General features: G+C 42.7%; 1 protein-coding gene across 1 annotated transcript in view; it reads right to left on the bottom strand.

The window, feature by feature from the left end:
- LOC126355754 (formin-G-like) overlaps positions 1-13,014 on the bottom strand; it is a 129,960-nt gene extending 116,946 nt beyond the window's left edge. The window contains exon 1 of the mRNA XM_050006146.1: positions 12,839-13,014. Coding sequence (XP_049862103.1) covers positions 12,839-12,981 — 143 coding nt within the window. The 5' untranslated portion in view covers positions 12,982-13,014. The remainder of the gene's footprint in view (positions 1-12,838) is intronic.
- Positions 13,015-16,599: the final 3,585 nt, after the last annotated feature.

The following is a 16,599-nucleotide window of genomic DNA, read 5'->3' on the forward strand; positions in this document are numbered from 1 at the left end:
CATGTTCCTACACAAAATCAGGAGATAGATGAATGATAGCAGTGCCTGCGACAGTGTGGGCACACCAGAACACACATTGTGGGGCTGCAGGCTCTATGAAAATTCAGGGGGTAATGGAAGTCAGGTATTAAGGATATTGCATTCCTAAGCAGCACAAAAAAGCGAGTCGACTTGGCGCATCTTGGACGATACTGCAACCGCAACATTCAGGAAAGCCAAGGAAGACTTCAATCGTATGTCATCATGTTGCCATCCAGGGTAGACAACATACTCTGCGGATGGAGAGAACTGTGGTCAGCGACTGTCGAATGAAATATTGTCCCGAGAATCAACATTGCGTTGGTGCAAGTGATCATGGAAGTGTGGACTTTAAGAAGTAACAGTATGGGTGGAATTGCATGCTATAATGCAGACGCTGTTGACGTGCTGCCCGATCCCAAGGAATCCAGCGGACTATGGCTGTTGACCGGGGCAGTATGATGGCGGATTCAGAAGTAAAATGCACTAAAATAAATGAACAAACAGAGAACAAATTCTGTAGTGTTTGTAGTAGATTTGTAGCTGGGTAATTTTTTAAGGGTTCTAATATAGTTTTACAGTAGTAGAAGAAGTTGTAGCTTCTTTCATCTCTTTTTTAAAATTAACTATCAGAAATAAATAATGAATACATAACTTACAACTTTCCAAGAAAATGTGATTTGTGGCTGTAATTGTGAAGAATAAATAAAATAAAAATATCAGTCTTTGCATCAAGAACTGATCACATTCAAGTTTCCTGCATTTTCTAATAATTTTTCAAACGATAACCTTGCAGTAGACGATTACTGGATCCACTAACAGCCGAAATGTTATAAGCCGCATCATTTACAGAAATAACGATACTACGCGTGGTCTAGCGGTGCCGGCACGGTAGCTCAGCGTGTTCGGTCAGAGAGGCAGTGGCCCTCTGTAATAAAAAAAACTATCAACTTGAATAGATGTCATGTGACATCCGCCCAGACCAAACGGAACGAGCAACATGGAACAAAATAAAATAAAAAGGGTAGCATCTTTGATTGGTAAACAAAAACGTCTGTGGTCCAGGGTTTCTAATCCCGCCGCTGCTCAAATTCTGATTACTAGCACTGGCGGCCGAAGACTTCCGGCATAAGAAGTCGGCCTCATTCTGCCAACGGCCTTGTCAAAGAGGGCGGAGGAGCGGACAGAGGTTCAGGGCACTCTCTTGTCCTTGAGGTGGGAAACTGCCCCTCATGGTGAAAGAATCAACAAAAAGATCAAAGGCATGAGGATGCAGAAGGCAATGGAAACCATTGAATTAAAGACATTTAAATGTATCCACAGGATGTAGCCTGTAATTGGAGAAGTGTCATGATGATCTCTCCTTTGGCAAAAGATTCCGGAATATTCCCCCATTCGGATCTCCGGGAGAGGACTGCCAAGAGGGGAAGTGACCATGAGAAAAAGATTGAATAATCAACGAAAGGATAACGTTCGACGATTCGCAGGGTGGAATGTCAGAAACTTCAACATGGTAGAGAAACTAGAAAATATGAAAAAAAATGCAAAGGCTCAGTCTAATATAGTAGGGGTCAATGAAGTGAAGTGTAAAGAAGACGAGGATTTCTGGTCACATGAGTAATACCAACAGTAGCAGAAAATGGTATAACGGGAGTAGGATTCGTTGGGAATAGGAAGGTAGGGCAGAGAGTGTGCTACTGTGAACAGTTCAGTGACAAGGGTCTTCTTATCAGAATCGACAGCAGACCAACACCGACAACGATAGGTCAGGTATCGCAAGCTGAAGATGAACAGATAGACAAAGTGTATGAGGATATTGAAAGGGTAATGCAGTATGTAAAGGGGGACGAAAATCTAATAGTCATGGGAGACCGGAATGCAGTTGTAGAGGAAGGAGTAGAAGAAAAGGTTACAGGAGAATATGGGCTTGGGACAAGGAATGAAAGAGGAGAAAGACTAATTGAGTTCTGTAACAAGTTTAAGCTAGTAATAGCAAATCACAAGAGGAGGTATACTTGGGAAGATTTCAATTAGATTACATCATGGTCAGAGATTCCGAAAACAGATACTGGATTGTAAGGTGTACCCAGGAGTAGATATAGACTCAGATCACAATATAGTAGTCATGAATAGATGGCTGAAGTTTAAGACGTTAGTCATGAAGAATCAATACGCAAATAAGTACAAAGTAATGAAGTACAAACTAATGAAGACTCTAAGGCTATAGATACAGCAATAAGGAATAACTCAATAGTCAGTGCAGTTGAAGAGGAATGGACTTCTCTAAAAAGGGCCATCACAGAATTTGGGAAGGAAAACATAGGTACAAAGAAGGTAATTGCGAAGAAACCATGGGTAAAAGAAGTAATACTTCAGTTGATCGATGAAAGGAGGAAGTACAAAAATATTCTTGGCAAGTCAGGAATACAGAAATACAAGTCCTTGAGGAATGAAATAAATAGGAAGTGCAGGGAAGCTAAGACGAAATGGCTGAAGAAAAAAATGTAGAGACATGGACAAAGAAATGATTGTCGGAAGGACAGCCTTAGCACACAGGAAAGTCAAAACAACCTTCGGTGACATTAAAAGCAAGGGTGATAACATTAAGAGTGCAACGGAAATTCCGCTGTTAAATGCAGAGGAGAGAGCGGATAGGTGGAAAGAATACATTGAAAGCCTCTATGAGTGGGAATATTTGTCTCACATTATAGAAGAAGAAACAGGAGTCGATTTAGAAGAGATAGGGGATCCAGTATTAGAATCAGAATTTAAAGGAGCTTTGGAGGACTTAAGATCAAATAAGGCAGAAGGGTAAGGTAACATTCCATCAGAATTTCTAAAATCATTGGGGGAAGTGGCAACAAAACGACTATTCACATTGGTGAGTAGAATGTATGAGTCTGGCAAGATACCATCTGACTTTCGAAAAAGCATTATCCAAAGAATTTCGAAGACGGCAAGAGCTGACACGAGCGAGAATTATCGCAAAGTCAGCTTAACAGCTCACACATCCAATTTGCTTACAAGAATAATATACTGAAGAATGGAAAGAAAATTGAGGGTGCGCTAGCTGACGATCACTTTGGCTTTAGGAAAGGTAAAGGCACGGGAGAGGCAATTCTAACGTTGTGGTTAATAATGGATGCAAGACTAAAGAAAAATCGAGACACGATCATAGGATTTGTCGACCTGGAAAAAGCGTTCGACAATGTAAAATGGTGCAAGATGCTCGATATTCTGAAGAAAGTAGGGGTAAGCTATAGGGAGGGACGGGTCATGTACAACAGCCAAGAGGGAATAATAAGAGTGGACGACTACTATTCAATCTGTACATCGAGGAAGCAATTATGGAAATAAGAGAAAGGTTCAGGACTGGAATTAAAATTCGAGGTGAAAGGAAATCAATGATACGATTCGCTCATGACATTGCTATCTTGAGTGAAAGTGAAGAAGAATTACAGGATCTGCTGAACTGAATGAACAGTCTGAGTTCAGAGTATGGATTGAGAGTAAATCGAAGAAAGACGAAGGTAATGAGAAGTAGTAGAAATGAGAACAGTAAAAAAACTTAATATCGTCACGAAGTAGATGAAGTTAAGCAATTCTGCTACCTAGGCAGCAAAGTAACCAATGACGGAGGGAGCAAGGAGGACATCAAAAGCGGACTAGCAATGGCAAAAAGGGCATATCTGGCGACGAGAAGTCAACTAATATCAAATATCGGCCTTAATTTGAGGATTGTTTGGTAGTGAAACATGAACTGTGGAAAAGCCAGAGCAGAAGAGATTCGAAGCATTTGAGATATGGTGCTACAGAGGAATGTTGAAAATTAGGTGGACCGGTAAGATAATCAATGAAGAGATTTTGCACAGAATCGGGCAGGAAAGGAATATGTGGAAAACACTGACAAGAGGAAAGGACTGGATGATAAGGCATCTGTGAAGACATGAGGAAATAACTTCCATGGAGCTAGAGGGAGTTGCAGAGGCCAAAAACTGTAGAGGGACAGAGAGATTGGAATACATCCAGCAAATAATTGAGGACGTAGGTTGCAAGAGCTACTCTGAGATGAAGAGGTTGGCACAGGAGAGGAATTCGTGGCGTGCCGCATCAAACCTGTCAGAAAACTGATGAAAAAAAAAACGAAATCGATTCTAATGGACCGAGCAAATCTCCCTGAGGTACGATGAATGTTACTTTTCGCTTCTGGCGACATCGTACAATTTACTCACTGTCGTAGGAAATACATCTTTTTGTAAGTTGACCGTCAGGCAACAGTGTTTAACGGTATTGAAAGCCTCAACCCTTTCATGACTAGTGGAGTACCAGTAACCCCTCTCCCGACTCTTAAAGAATCGAATTTCCACATACAAGACAGCTTCACTAGGAAAAGGCCTCAACTTTGTTGAAAATCGCTAAGTGCTGCCGTCAAACACTGGCCGAATACAATCTGGGTACTTTCCGCTCGGCCTTAAGAATTAGTTTTTCACGCTTTTCAATTTTTGTGACTTTATAACTACTGCACAATGACATACAATGAAGGCAAAAAATTGCAACGCCAAAATATAATTAAAGTAGATTAACGAAATTTCGGGTTTGCATTTCTGTACCTGAGATATTTAAGTGGTTGATATTGCAAGATCACAGATTAATTAAGCGCGAAATATGTCATTGCAATTGTGAAATGCTGGTACATTAATGACAGGTGTAACCAACCGCCAGAATTTTGAATGAAAACTTGCAAACGTGCATGCATTGTGTAGTGCATGTACCGTATGTCTGTTCAGTTTGTGGGATCTAGGTCATGTCTGTTGCATTTGGTCGGTCAATACAGGGACGGTTAACGCTGGTTGTAGAGACGCTAGAATTGTCGTTCAATTATGTCCCACATGTGCTCGATTGGAGGAAGATCTGGTGATCGAGCAGGGCGAGGCAACATGTCGATACTATGTAGGACATGTTGGGTTACTGCAGCGGAATGTGGGGAGCGTCATGCTGTCGTAAAACCCCCCGCTGGAATGCTATTCGCGAATGGCAGTACAACAGGTAGAATAACCAGATTGAAGTACAAATTTGCAGTCCGGGTGTGTCAGATAACCACGAGAGTGCTCCTACGGAATCCCACCTCAGACCATAGCTCCAGGTGTATGTCCAGTGTGTGTAGCACGCAGAAGGTTGGTTGCACAGCCTGAACTAGCCTCCTTCTACCCGACCCACGGCCATTACTGGCACTGGGACAGGACCAGCGTTCGTCAGAAAACACAACAGACCTCTGAGCTCTCGCTTGACACCACTGCAGTTGGAGATGGTGGTAATTTGTGCCAGTGGATTGCGCGTTACAGGGCGTCTGGGTCGGAGCTATCCTTGAAGTAACCGATCTGTAACAGTTCGTTGTGCCGCTGAGGCGATAACTGTTGCTCAAACCGCTGCTGCACATGCAATACGACGCGCCAGAGCCACACGCCGAAACACGATGGCTTTCCCTGTTGCTAGCGAACGTGGCCGTGACGAGTCCTGTGTTCTTGCGACCGCACATTCTTCCCATCACCGATGCCAGCAGTCATATACATTGGCTACATACCTGACAAGCCTTTCTGCAATATCGCAGAACGGACACTCAGCTTCTAGTAGCTCTATCACACGACCTCGATCAAACTCAGTGAGATGCTGATAATGGCGTCTTCTCCAGCCTAAAGGCATTCTTGACTAACATCAGCTCAACACGTCCAATCTCAAACGAAACTAACGCTCACGACCGTTACACCGTGTATTTAAAGCAAACCTGATTTGTATCGTCATAGTGGTGCGAGTAGCGAAATTTGAATAGAAATTTGGACATTTTTGGTAAGGGCTGAGGTCATCGGTCCCTAAGCTTAGACGCTACTTAATCTAACTTAAACTAACTCACACTAAGGACAACACAAACACTCATGCGCGGGGGAGGACTCGAACCTCTGACGGGGTGGGGGGTGGGGGGGGGGGGAGGGGAGGCGTCCGGAACGTGACAAGACGCCTCAGACTACCCTGCGCGGCGAAATTTGAATATAATCTTTCAGATATAGAAACATGCCTAACACTTTTGTTTACGTTGCACAACTGCTTCTTGGTGTTGCGATTTTTTTCCGTCAGTGCAATTTTGCAGCAGTATATGTGGATAATAACAGAAAAATGTGTTGCGAATAGAGTTAGAAGCAAAGAAGTAATAAATGAAGCGTCATGCCTGACGCTAAAATTTTATTGCATGAAAAGAGAAATATAGTAAACGATAACTTTTTGCTTTCATTAATGTGTGGGAGTTGTCAGGGAGCCGGCCGCGGTGGTCTCGCGGTTCTAGGCGCGCAATCCGGAACCGTGAGACTGCTACGGTCGCAGGTTCGAATCCTGCCTCGGGCATGGATGTGTGTGATGTCCTTAGGTTAGTTAGGTTTAAGTAGTTCTAAGTTCTAGGGGACTGATGACCACAGCAGTTGAGTCCCATAGTGCTCAGAGCCATTTGAACCATTTTTTTTTTTTTTTTTTTTTTGTCAGGGAGAAAAATTTTCTAAAAGGATTAAAGTTATGTTTTAAGTTTGTAAGAAATCACTAAGTGCTCTCTGTCTCAAATACTGGACGAATATAGTCTGGGAAATTTGTGCGCCGTGAGATCACTGTCCTAAGACATACGTACAGTTTCTAACTTTAATATTAGACTTACTGGGTTAAATCTTTAACTTATGATTATACCTCTTAATGGGTACATTATAACAGTATTTAAAATTTTGAAATTCAGTCGAAAACTATACGAAGTACTAAAATTAACGTCCGCAGCTTTTGCGGTAGCGTCCTCGCTTCATGCGCACAGAGTCCCGGGATCGCTTCCCGGTGGAGTTAGGGATTTTTTCCTGCCTCAAGATGACTGGGTGTTGTTGTGTTGTCTTCATCATCATTACGGTCGGAGAAAGGCAATGGCAAACCACCTCCGCTACAACCTTGCCTAGTCGGCGGTGCGAGTCTCCCTGGAAGCCGTAAAATAAACAACTTGCAACTGGGTTTGGTTAAACAGGTGACCGTTTAGTAATGTACACTGCTCAACAGAATTGAAGGGTCACTTTTTGGAGATCCCGTCATTTTACTCATTGCGACGCCGAAGTGCGAAACTTGTCTCAGAGCCGCCTTCAACGTTCCTCTGTCGTGGTGCGAAAGTGGACTCGGCGACGATACAGATAGCAAGCTGTCGACATACGCTAAGAAAAACCACACCTCACAAGTTCACTCGAGGTGTAACGTGGGTTGACTCTAAATTTCACCACAATTCTGTCTAACACTGCTGCCATGAACGTGTCACACTATGGGATCGTCGTTACCCCTCTCCCCCTCCCCTTCCTAACATCTAGCGCCTTCTCCTGACAGCTCTGCGATGGAGGTCGGACCCACGACGGCCAGCGTTGAAATCGCGTGGTTCCAGAACGGCCGACCCAGTTCCTTGATTCTAAACATATCCAATCAAGTTCCGCAAGCATCTCTGTTAGACTTTCGTAGGTGCTACACCTGTCTGTCAAGGCCTTGGCAACACGTCTTTGGATTTGATGTCTTTTGTTAAGTGTGCCTGGCAACGACTCTATACGCTGTTCCACTACCGTACAATTGGTCGCACTAGCCTTTTCTATGCGATTTCATTTTGCAGATGCACTGCATTTTGCCAGAATTCGTCAAACAAGTCTACGTCTTCCATTCGCCTTTCCTGCTCCTCATTTTACGTGATCGTCCCACTTCATAATCGCTTCTTAGTACGTCTGAGAACTTTCAGCATTGCAGCGTGTCAACAATCGTAAGTATCGAAATAATTATGAAAAATCCGCCTCGATTGCACAAACTACCTGGTGTTTAACTAGGTTTCAGCGTGGGTGACCACGCCTTCTTCAGAACAGATATAAAACAGCTTGCCTAAATAGGCAAAGCCAGATGTTAAAGCCGCTTTAGGTGTTCATTTTAGCCTTTGACTACGCTTATTTAGGCAAGCTGAAGGCGTGGTTACCCACGCTGAAACCTAGGTAAACACCAGGTAGTTTGTGTAATCGAGGCGGATATTTCATAATTAATTCTTAGTACATCCTCTAAACACTGGTACGATGTAGCGTGTTGCAGATTTTCGCTACTAATCTTGTAATCCGGTACTATCGGGTTCCTTCTATTGTAATAGTATGACTTCCGTTTATCCCTATATAAAGATAGCTAGCATTCAAAATACGGGCTTGAGAGTAGCGGACCAGGTTTGTGATTGGATTCATGAGTTCCTTGCAGCTATAGTATACATCGTTTTTAATCGAGCTACAGATTACGCCCTTCTCATTCGGACAAAATAGATGTAAAGGTAATTTCGGATGTACCCCAAGGGAGTGTTACAGGGCCATTACTGTTTATGATTTATATGAATGATCTAGTAGATAAAGTTCGAGGATCCGTGAAGCTATTCGCGGAGGACGCTGTTTTCTACAGGAAGGTTGCAAAGCCAGAAGACTAACGAAATGTAGGAACATTTGCAGAGGATAGCCGATTGATCTCTAGACTGACAGTTGAATCCGAGCATAAACAGGCGAAAATATCCTCTACTGATGGCTTTTTTGTTGATGACAAATGATTTGAAACAATACGTATCATAAAATACAGTACGAATGAAAAAGCATACGACACTGCTGTAGTATTCTGTAATGTATTCTAATAATGTATAGAATATTGTATCAAGAACCAAAAGAACAGTCACTTAATACATCTAGTGCGACGTAAAGCGGAATGACCACATAAAACAAATAGCAGGAAAAAACAGTCAGTTTGAGATTCTATTGGCAAAATCTTAAGAAACATAATTCGTACAAGAAAGATGTGGATTACAAACCACTTATTCAAACCAATTCTTGGGTATTGCTCATCAGTCTGGGATCCTTACCTACATCTACATCTACATGATTACTCTGCAATTCACATTTAAGGTTCATCGAACCACAATCATACTATCTCTCTACCATTCCACCCAAGAACAGTGCGCGGGAAAAACGAACACCTAAACCTTTCTGTTCGAGCTCTGATTTGTCTTATTTTATTTTGATGATCATTCCTACCTATGTAGGATGGGCTCAACAAAATATTTTCGCATTCGGAAGAGAAAGTTGGTGACTGAAATTTCGTAAATAGATGTCGCCGCGACGAAAAACGTCTTTGCTTTAATGACTTCCATCCCAAATCGTGTATCATATCTGTCACACTCCCTCCCCTATTACTTGATAATACAAAACGAGCTGCCCTTTTTTGCACCCTTTCGGTGTTCTCCGTCAATCCCACCTGGTAAGGATCCCACACCGCGCAGCAACATTCTAACAGGACGAACAAGTGTAGTGTAAGCTGTCTCTTTAGTGGACTTGTTGCATCTTCTAAGTGTCCTGCCAATGAAACGCAACCTTTGGCTCGCCTTCCCCACAATATTTTCTATGTGGTCTTTCCAACTGAAGTTGTTCGTAATTTTAACACCCAGGTACTTAGTTGAATTGACAGTCTTGAGGATTGTACTATTTATCGAGTAATCGAATTCCAACGGATTTCTTTTGGAAAAAATGTGGATCACCTCACACTTTTCATTATTTAACGTCAACTGCCACCTGCCACACCATACAGCAATCTTTTCTAAATCGCTTTGCAACTGATACTGGTCTTCGGATGACCTTACTAGACGGTAAATTACAGCATCATCTGCGAACGACCTAAGAGAACTGCTCAGACTGTCACCCAGGTCATTTATATAGATCAGGAACAGTAGAGGTCCCAGGACGCTTCCCTGGGGAACGCCTGATATCACTTCAGTTTTACTCGATGATTTGCCGTCTATTACTACGAATTGCGATCTTCCTGACAGGAAATCACGAATCCAGTCGCACAACTGAGACGATACCCCATAGGCCCGCAGCTTGATTAGAAGTCGTTTGTGAGGAACGGTGTCAAAAGCTTTCCGGAAATCTAGAAATACGGAATCAACTTGAGATACCCTGTCGATAGCGGTCATTACATCGTGCGAATAAAGAGCTAGCTGCGTTGCACAAGAACGATGTTTTCTGAAACCATGCTGATTACGTATCAATAGGTCGTTTTCTTCGAGGTGATTCATAATGTTTGAATACAGTATATGCTCCAAAACCCTACTGCAAACTGACGTCAATGATATAGGTCTGTAGCTCGATGGATTACTCCTACTACCCTTCTTAAACATTGGTGCGACCTGTGCAATTTTCCAATCTGTAGGTACAGATCTATTAGTGAGCGAGCGGTTGTATATGATTGCTAAGTAGGGAGCTATTGTATCAGCGTAATCTGAAAGGAACCTAATCGGTATACAGTCTGGACCTGGAGACTTGCCCGTATCAAGCGATTTGAGTTGCTTCGCAACCCCTAAGGTATCAAGTAGGATTAACAGAGAAGAGGAGAAGATACAAGGAAGACCGGCGTGCTTCATCACGGGATCGTTTCCTTGGTACGACAGCTTTATGGAGGTGCTCAACAGAGCCAATGGTAGACGCTACAATAGAGGCGACGTGCAGCACGCATATTTTTACTGATGGAATTTTGAGATAGTAGATTCCAAGAAGTATTGGGCACCATATTACCTCCTATCACACACGTGTTGCGAAATGGCCGCAACGAGGAAATCAAATTAGCCCACTTAGGAGCTTTACCGGCGGTTGTTCTTACCACGAGCCATTCCTGAATTGGACAGAGAGATGAAGGAAGAAGGAGAGGGTGGGGAAGGGATAGTTTTACCAAAATTACCCTCCGCCACAAGCTGTAAGGTGGGTTGAGAGCAATGGATATACAGAGAGTTACAAAAAGGTACGGCCAAACGTTCAGGAAACATTCCTCATACAGAAAGAAAGAGAAGATGTTATATGGACATGTGTCCGGAAACGCTTAATTTCCATGTTAGAGCTCATTTTAGTTTCGTCAGTATGTACTGTACTTCCTCGATTCACCGCCAGTTGGCCCAATTGAAGGAAGGTAATGTTGACTTCGGTGCTGGTGTTGACATGCGACTCATTGCTATACAGTACTAGCATCAAGAACATCAGTACGTAGCATCAACAGGTTAGTGTTCATCACAAACGTGGTTTTGCAGTCAGTGCAATGTTTACAAATGCGGAGTTCGCAGATACCTATTTGATGTACGGATTAGCACGGGGCAATAGCCGTGGCTTGGTACGTTTGTATCGAGACAGATTTCCAGAACGAAGGTGTCCCGACAGGAAGACGTTCGAAGCAATTGGTCGGCGTCTTAGGGAGCACGGAACAGTCCAGCCTATGACTCGCGACTGGGGAAGACCTAGAACGACGAGGACACCTGCAATGGACGAGGCAATTCTTCGTGCAGTTGCCGATAACCCTAATGTTAGCGTCAGATAAGTTTCTGCTGTACAAGGTAACGTTGACCATGTCACTGTATGGAGAGTGCTACGGGAGAACCAGTTGTTTCGGTACCATGTACAGCGTGTGCAGGCACTATCAGCAGCTGATTGGCCTCCACGGGTACACTTCTGCGAATGGTTTATCCAACAATGTGTCAATCCTCATTTCAGTACAAATGTTCTCTTTACGGATGAGGCTTCATTCCAACGTGATCAAATTGTAAAATTTTACAATCAACATGTGTGGGCTGACGAATCCGCACGCAATTGTGCAATCACGTCATCAAAACAGATTTTCTGTGAACGTTTGGGCAGGCATTGTTGGTGATGTCTTGATTGGGCCCCACGTTCTTCCACCTACTCTCAATGGAGCACGTTATCATGATTTCATACGGGATACTCTACCTGTGCTGCTAGAACATGTGCGTTTACAAGTACAACACAACATGTGCTTCATGAACGGTGGAGCTACTGCACATTTCAGTCGAAGTGTTCGTACGCTTCTCAACAACAGATTCGGTGACCGATGGATTGGTAGAGGTGGACCAATTCCATGGCCTTCACGCTCTCCTGACCTCAACCCTCTTGATTTTCATTTATGGGGGCATTTGAAAGCTCTTGTTTACGCAACCACGGTACAAAATGTAGAGACTCTTCGTGTTCGTATTGTGGACGGCTGTGATACAATACGCCATTCTGCAGGGCTGCATCAGCGCATCAGGGATTCCATGCGACGGAGGGTGGATGTATGTATACTCGCTAGCGGAGGACATTTTGAACGTTTCCTGTAACAAAATGTTTGAAGTCACGCTGGGACGTCCTGTTGCTGTGTGTTCACATGCCATGATTAACGTGATTTGAAGAGAAGTAATAAAATGAGCTCTATCGTGGAAAGTAAGCGTTTCAGGACACATGTTCACATTTGTGTGTGAGGAATGTTTCCTGTAAGTTTGGCTATACCTTTTTGTAACACCCTGTAGATCTATATGTAGATGCAGAATACACCAAGTCTTTTTGCAAATCTTTGCGATTGTACAACAACGATACTTTCTTGCAGACGATAGTATCGGCAGCAAACACAATGACCGTGCTGCCAGCCATAGGTGGTACACCGTTAACGTGCATATGGAGAACATTATAACACTTCCGCGGGGCGCGCCAGATACCACTTTGGTAAGAGGTGGAATGACGGCCGCTGTGGCAGAGCGCTTCAGTCCGGAACCGCGCTGCTGCTACGGTTGCATGTTCGAATCCTGGCTCGGGCATGGATGTGTGTGATGTCCTTACGTTAGTTAGGTTTAAGTAGTTCTAAGTATAGGGTACTGATGACCTCAGATGTCAAGTCCCATTTGAACCATTTTAAGAGGCGGAAGAGCAGCGCTCGGCCGTCGGCGGCCCACCTGCAGAGTTGGTGCTGATGCGGCGAGACGAAGTAGAAGTCGGAGCTGTCGGTGGAGGGCGCGCCCAGCAGGAACTCGTAGCTGGCCACGTCCCAGGGGTCGACGTAGTGGCGCGCGGATCCAGAGCCGCAGCCGCTCTCCATGGCGCCTGGCGGTCTTCTGGAGGCGCTCCGCTCCGCGACACGCACCGGCCACCTGCCGGCGAAAGCGCTGCTCTCCCCTCTGCCTCCGCGCCAGGCCGCAGCAACCGTGTCTCCAGAGGTCGCCAGTCAACACACACGCGCTCCCACTAGGCTAGTTACACTGCAATTAGGCTTCTCGTATTATTTCAATGCGTCTACACTGAAGCGCCAATGAAACGTTTAGGCGTACGTATTCAAATACAGAGATATATAAATAGCAGAATACGGCGTTGCGGTCGGCAATGCCTATATAAGACAACAAGTGTCTGGCGTAGTTGTTAGATCAGTTACTGCTGCAACAATGGCAGGTCATCAAGATTTAAGTGCGTTTGTACGTGGTGTTATAGTCCGCACTCGAGCGATGGGACACAGCATCCCCGAGGTAGCGATGAAGTACGGTTTTTCCCGTACCACCATTTCACGAGTGTACCGCACTATCAGGAAACCGGTAAAATGTCAAATCGCCGACATCGCTGCGGCCGGAAAAAGATCGTGCAAGAACGGGACCAAGGGCGACTGAAGAAAATCTTTCAACTTGCTGATTTCAATGCTGCGCCATCAACAAGTGTCTGCGTGCGAACCATTCAAGGAAACACCGTCGATATGGGCTTTTGGAGAGGAAGACCCACTTGTGTCCCCTTGATGACTGCTTTAGGCCTCGCCTGGGCCCGTCAACACCGACACTGGACTGTTGATGACTGGAAACATGATGCCTGGTCGGACGAGTCTCGTTTCAAATTGTACCAAGCAAATACACATATACGTGTATGGAGATAACCTCATGAATCCATGGACCCTGTGCATGGCCGATTTCCTTCCCTGTCCTTCCCTAATCCGATGAGACTGATGACCTCGCTGTCTGGTCTCTTCCCCCAAATAACCCCCCTCCCCCCCCCCCCCCTATGGATCCTGCATGTCAGCAAGGAACTCTTCAAGCTGGTGGAGAGTCTGTAAGGGTGCGGCGTGTGTGCACTTGGAGTGATATGGAACACCTGATACGTCTAAATCGACTCTGACAGGTGACACGTACGTAAGCATACTGTCTGATCACCTGCATCCATCCACGTCCATTGTGCATTCCGACTGACTTGGGGAATTAGCACGACAATGCGACACCCCACACGTCCAGAATTGCTACAGAGTGTCTCCAGGAACATCCTCGTGATTTTAAAAACTTCCGCTGCCCTTCAAACTCCCCAGGCATGAACGTTATTCAGCATATTTGGGATGCCTTGCAACGTGCTGTTCAGAAGAGATCCCCACCTACTCGTACTCTTACTGATTTATGGACACCCCTGCTGGATTCATGGTGTCTGTTCCTGAGAAAACCCGAAGAACATGGTTTTTGGGTACGGTAGCAAAACCGAGAGGCGGATTTGAAGACTGCTACGCGTAGCAGATGACTGAAATTTTTACGATATATATGTAAGATCCCGATCTCGAACTACGTTGAAAATTTTCTTGATATCTTTATCGATTTCCGTGACACAGAGGTTCAGAGTTAGCCTACTTGTATGCGTAAAATTGTATGTAAGACCTGGACCATTAAAAAGGCTGAACAGCGAAGAATTGACTCCTTCGAATTTTGGTGTTGGAGGAAACTTCTTAGGGTTCGATGGACTGCAAAGAGAACCAACAGATCAATATTGGAGCAAATAAAACCAGATTTCTCCCTGGAAGGTCTAATGTTAAAACAAAAGCTGACCTACTTTCGACACACAATGCGAAGGCATACCTCGCTGGAAAAAACATTAATACTGGGGAAGAAGAGGACGCCAGAGAATGAGATGGATCGATGGCATCAGAAAAGCAATGTGTTCCAACCTGTAGTGTCTATGGGAGAAAGTGCAAGACAGGAAAAAGTGGCGTTATTTGATTCATGGGTCACGAAGAGTCGGAACTGACTAAAAGAACAGAGAGAGAGAGGGAGAGATACGTAGAATTTGTAAGTAATATCGGATATGAGGCGAAAACGTGGCTTATAAAGTAACGGAGAAATATGCTGTGAAGTGCCTCTTTTATCATCAGAAGGGTTCTGGGAACCACATGATGTGGTACCTGAAACAAATGCAAAATTTTTGTGCACGTAAAATCCGGTATGAGGTATAAAATTAGTTTTGTCTTAGGGCACAGCTAGGCTATTCCACTCATTTCAATTGTAAGCCATTTGTAATACGACATGACTTTAACAAAATCAATACCGGAGAGAATTTATGAGGTAATCAGGACAGAGATTGGATAAAGCACTGCAACGCAACAGTGAGTGACTTTATACCAATTTCCATCCAGTAAACGCAAACGCCTTATTTACAAAAATAATTACGACATAATGAAATTGGAAGAGAGTGACAAAGAAAAAATTTAATGCAAACATGTAATATTGCTTCACAGTCAACAAACAAACAAAAATGATAAAATAAATAGAAAATTGCCACACATGCTTTCTTAAACACTAACAAATATTTAAGGCCAACATTTGTTATTTTAATTTATTCACTGATATTTTAGACACAGTTATTATGTTATTAGAAGACAAAGAAAAAGACCAGAAAAACAATTAAAATAGAAATACGCATCCTAATTGTGAGAAAAAGTCAAGATTTAGTTGTTACCCCAATTCAGTAAATTTGTATTAAGAATTAAGGAAAATTTAAGAACAGATTATCATTGCAATAGATAGACCAGAAGAGCTTATTTATAATACAGTAAATCGAATTCTTGATGATTTTCACTTTTAATTTTAATAATAATCCCTTTCACAATTAATTTAAGTATCTTGATATAATAATATAATCTTTTACACCCAAATATTATGCGAATGATAAAAACCATTTAATAAAAGCTTTAATATTTATTCTATATTATAACTTTTCCTACAAAGTATACCATCAGAAAATTGGTTTTTTGGAGTTGTCATAAAAATTTCAATTACATCTTTTAATTTGTATATAACCGAGTCTTTATATATAATGCCTTTACTTCCAAAAATATGTGTCAACCAATTAGCTTTGTAGCATTTTTTAAAATTACTTTTAATTTAGTAATTCGAACTTTGTCTCCTATTTTCTATTTTGGATTATTGGAATATACGGTTACATCTTTTCAATTTATCATTAACTTCCATTGGCTTTATATTTATTGTTGAACTTTTGTATTATTATATTCATCAACTAGTTGTTTAATTAAATCAGTTCATTTATATTTAAAGATCAAAATTTTTCAATATTTTTTATTTAATGTTACAATAAACAACTCAAGACTTTGATTAGGAAAATATGAATAATAATTAAGTTTAAATTTTGTAATACGTTTTTGAGAATAATTATTACAAAATTCCTTACCATAATTTTTGAAAATGTTGTGTGCGTCATCCTTAAAACTCTCTCAAAACTTTCTGATACAATTTTACCATTTCATGTTTGACTAGGGTAACCCAAGCAAATTTTGGAAAGCATTAGTTATAGTTAATAAATATATGTATACATTATTTATTTTTAGACTCTTTCAACTTCCCAGAAGTCATCTGTAGTAATTCTACATGCAATAAATCATCTACATCGAATCAAATAATAATTCTTC

This window comes from Schistocerca gregaria, chromosome 3, assembly GCF_023897955.1.
Source record: "Schistocerca gregaria isolate iqSchGreg1 chromosome 3, iqSchGreg1.2, whole genome shotgun sequence".
NCBI lineage: Eukaryota > Metazoa > Arthropoda > Insecta > Orthoptera > Acrididae > Schistocerca > Schistocerca gregaria.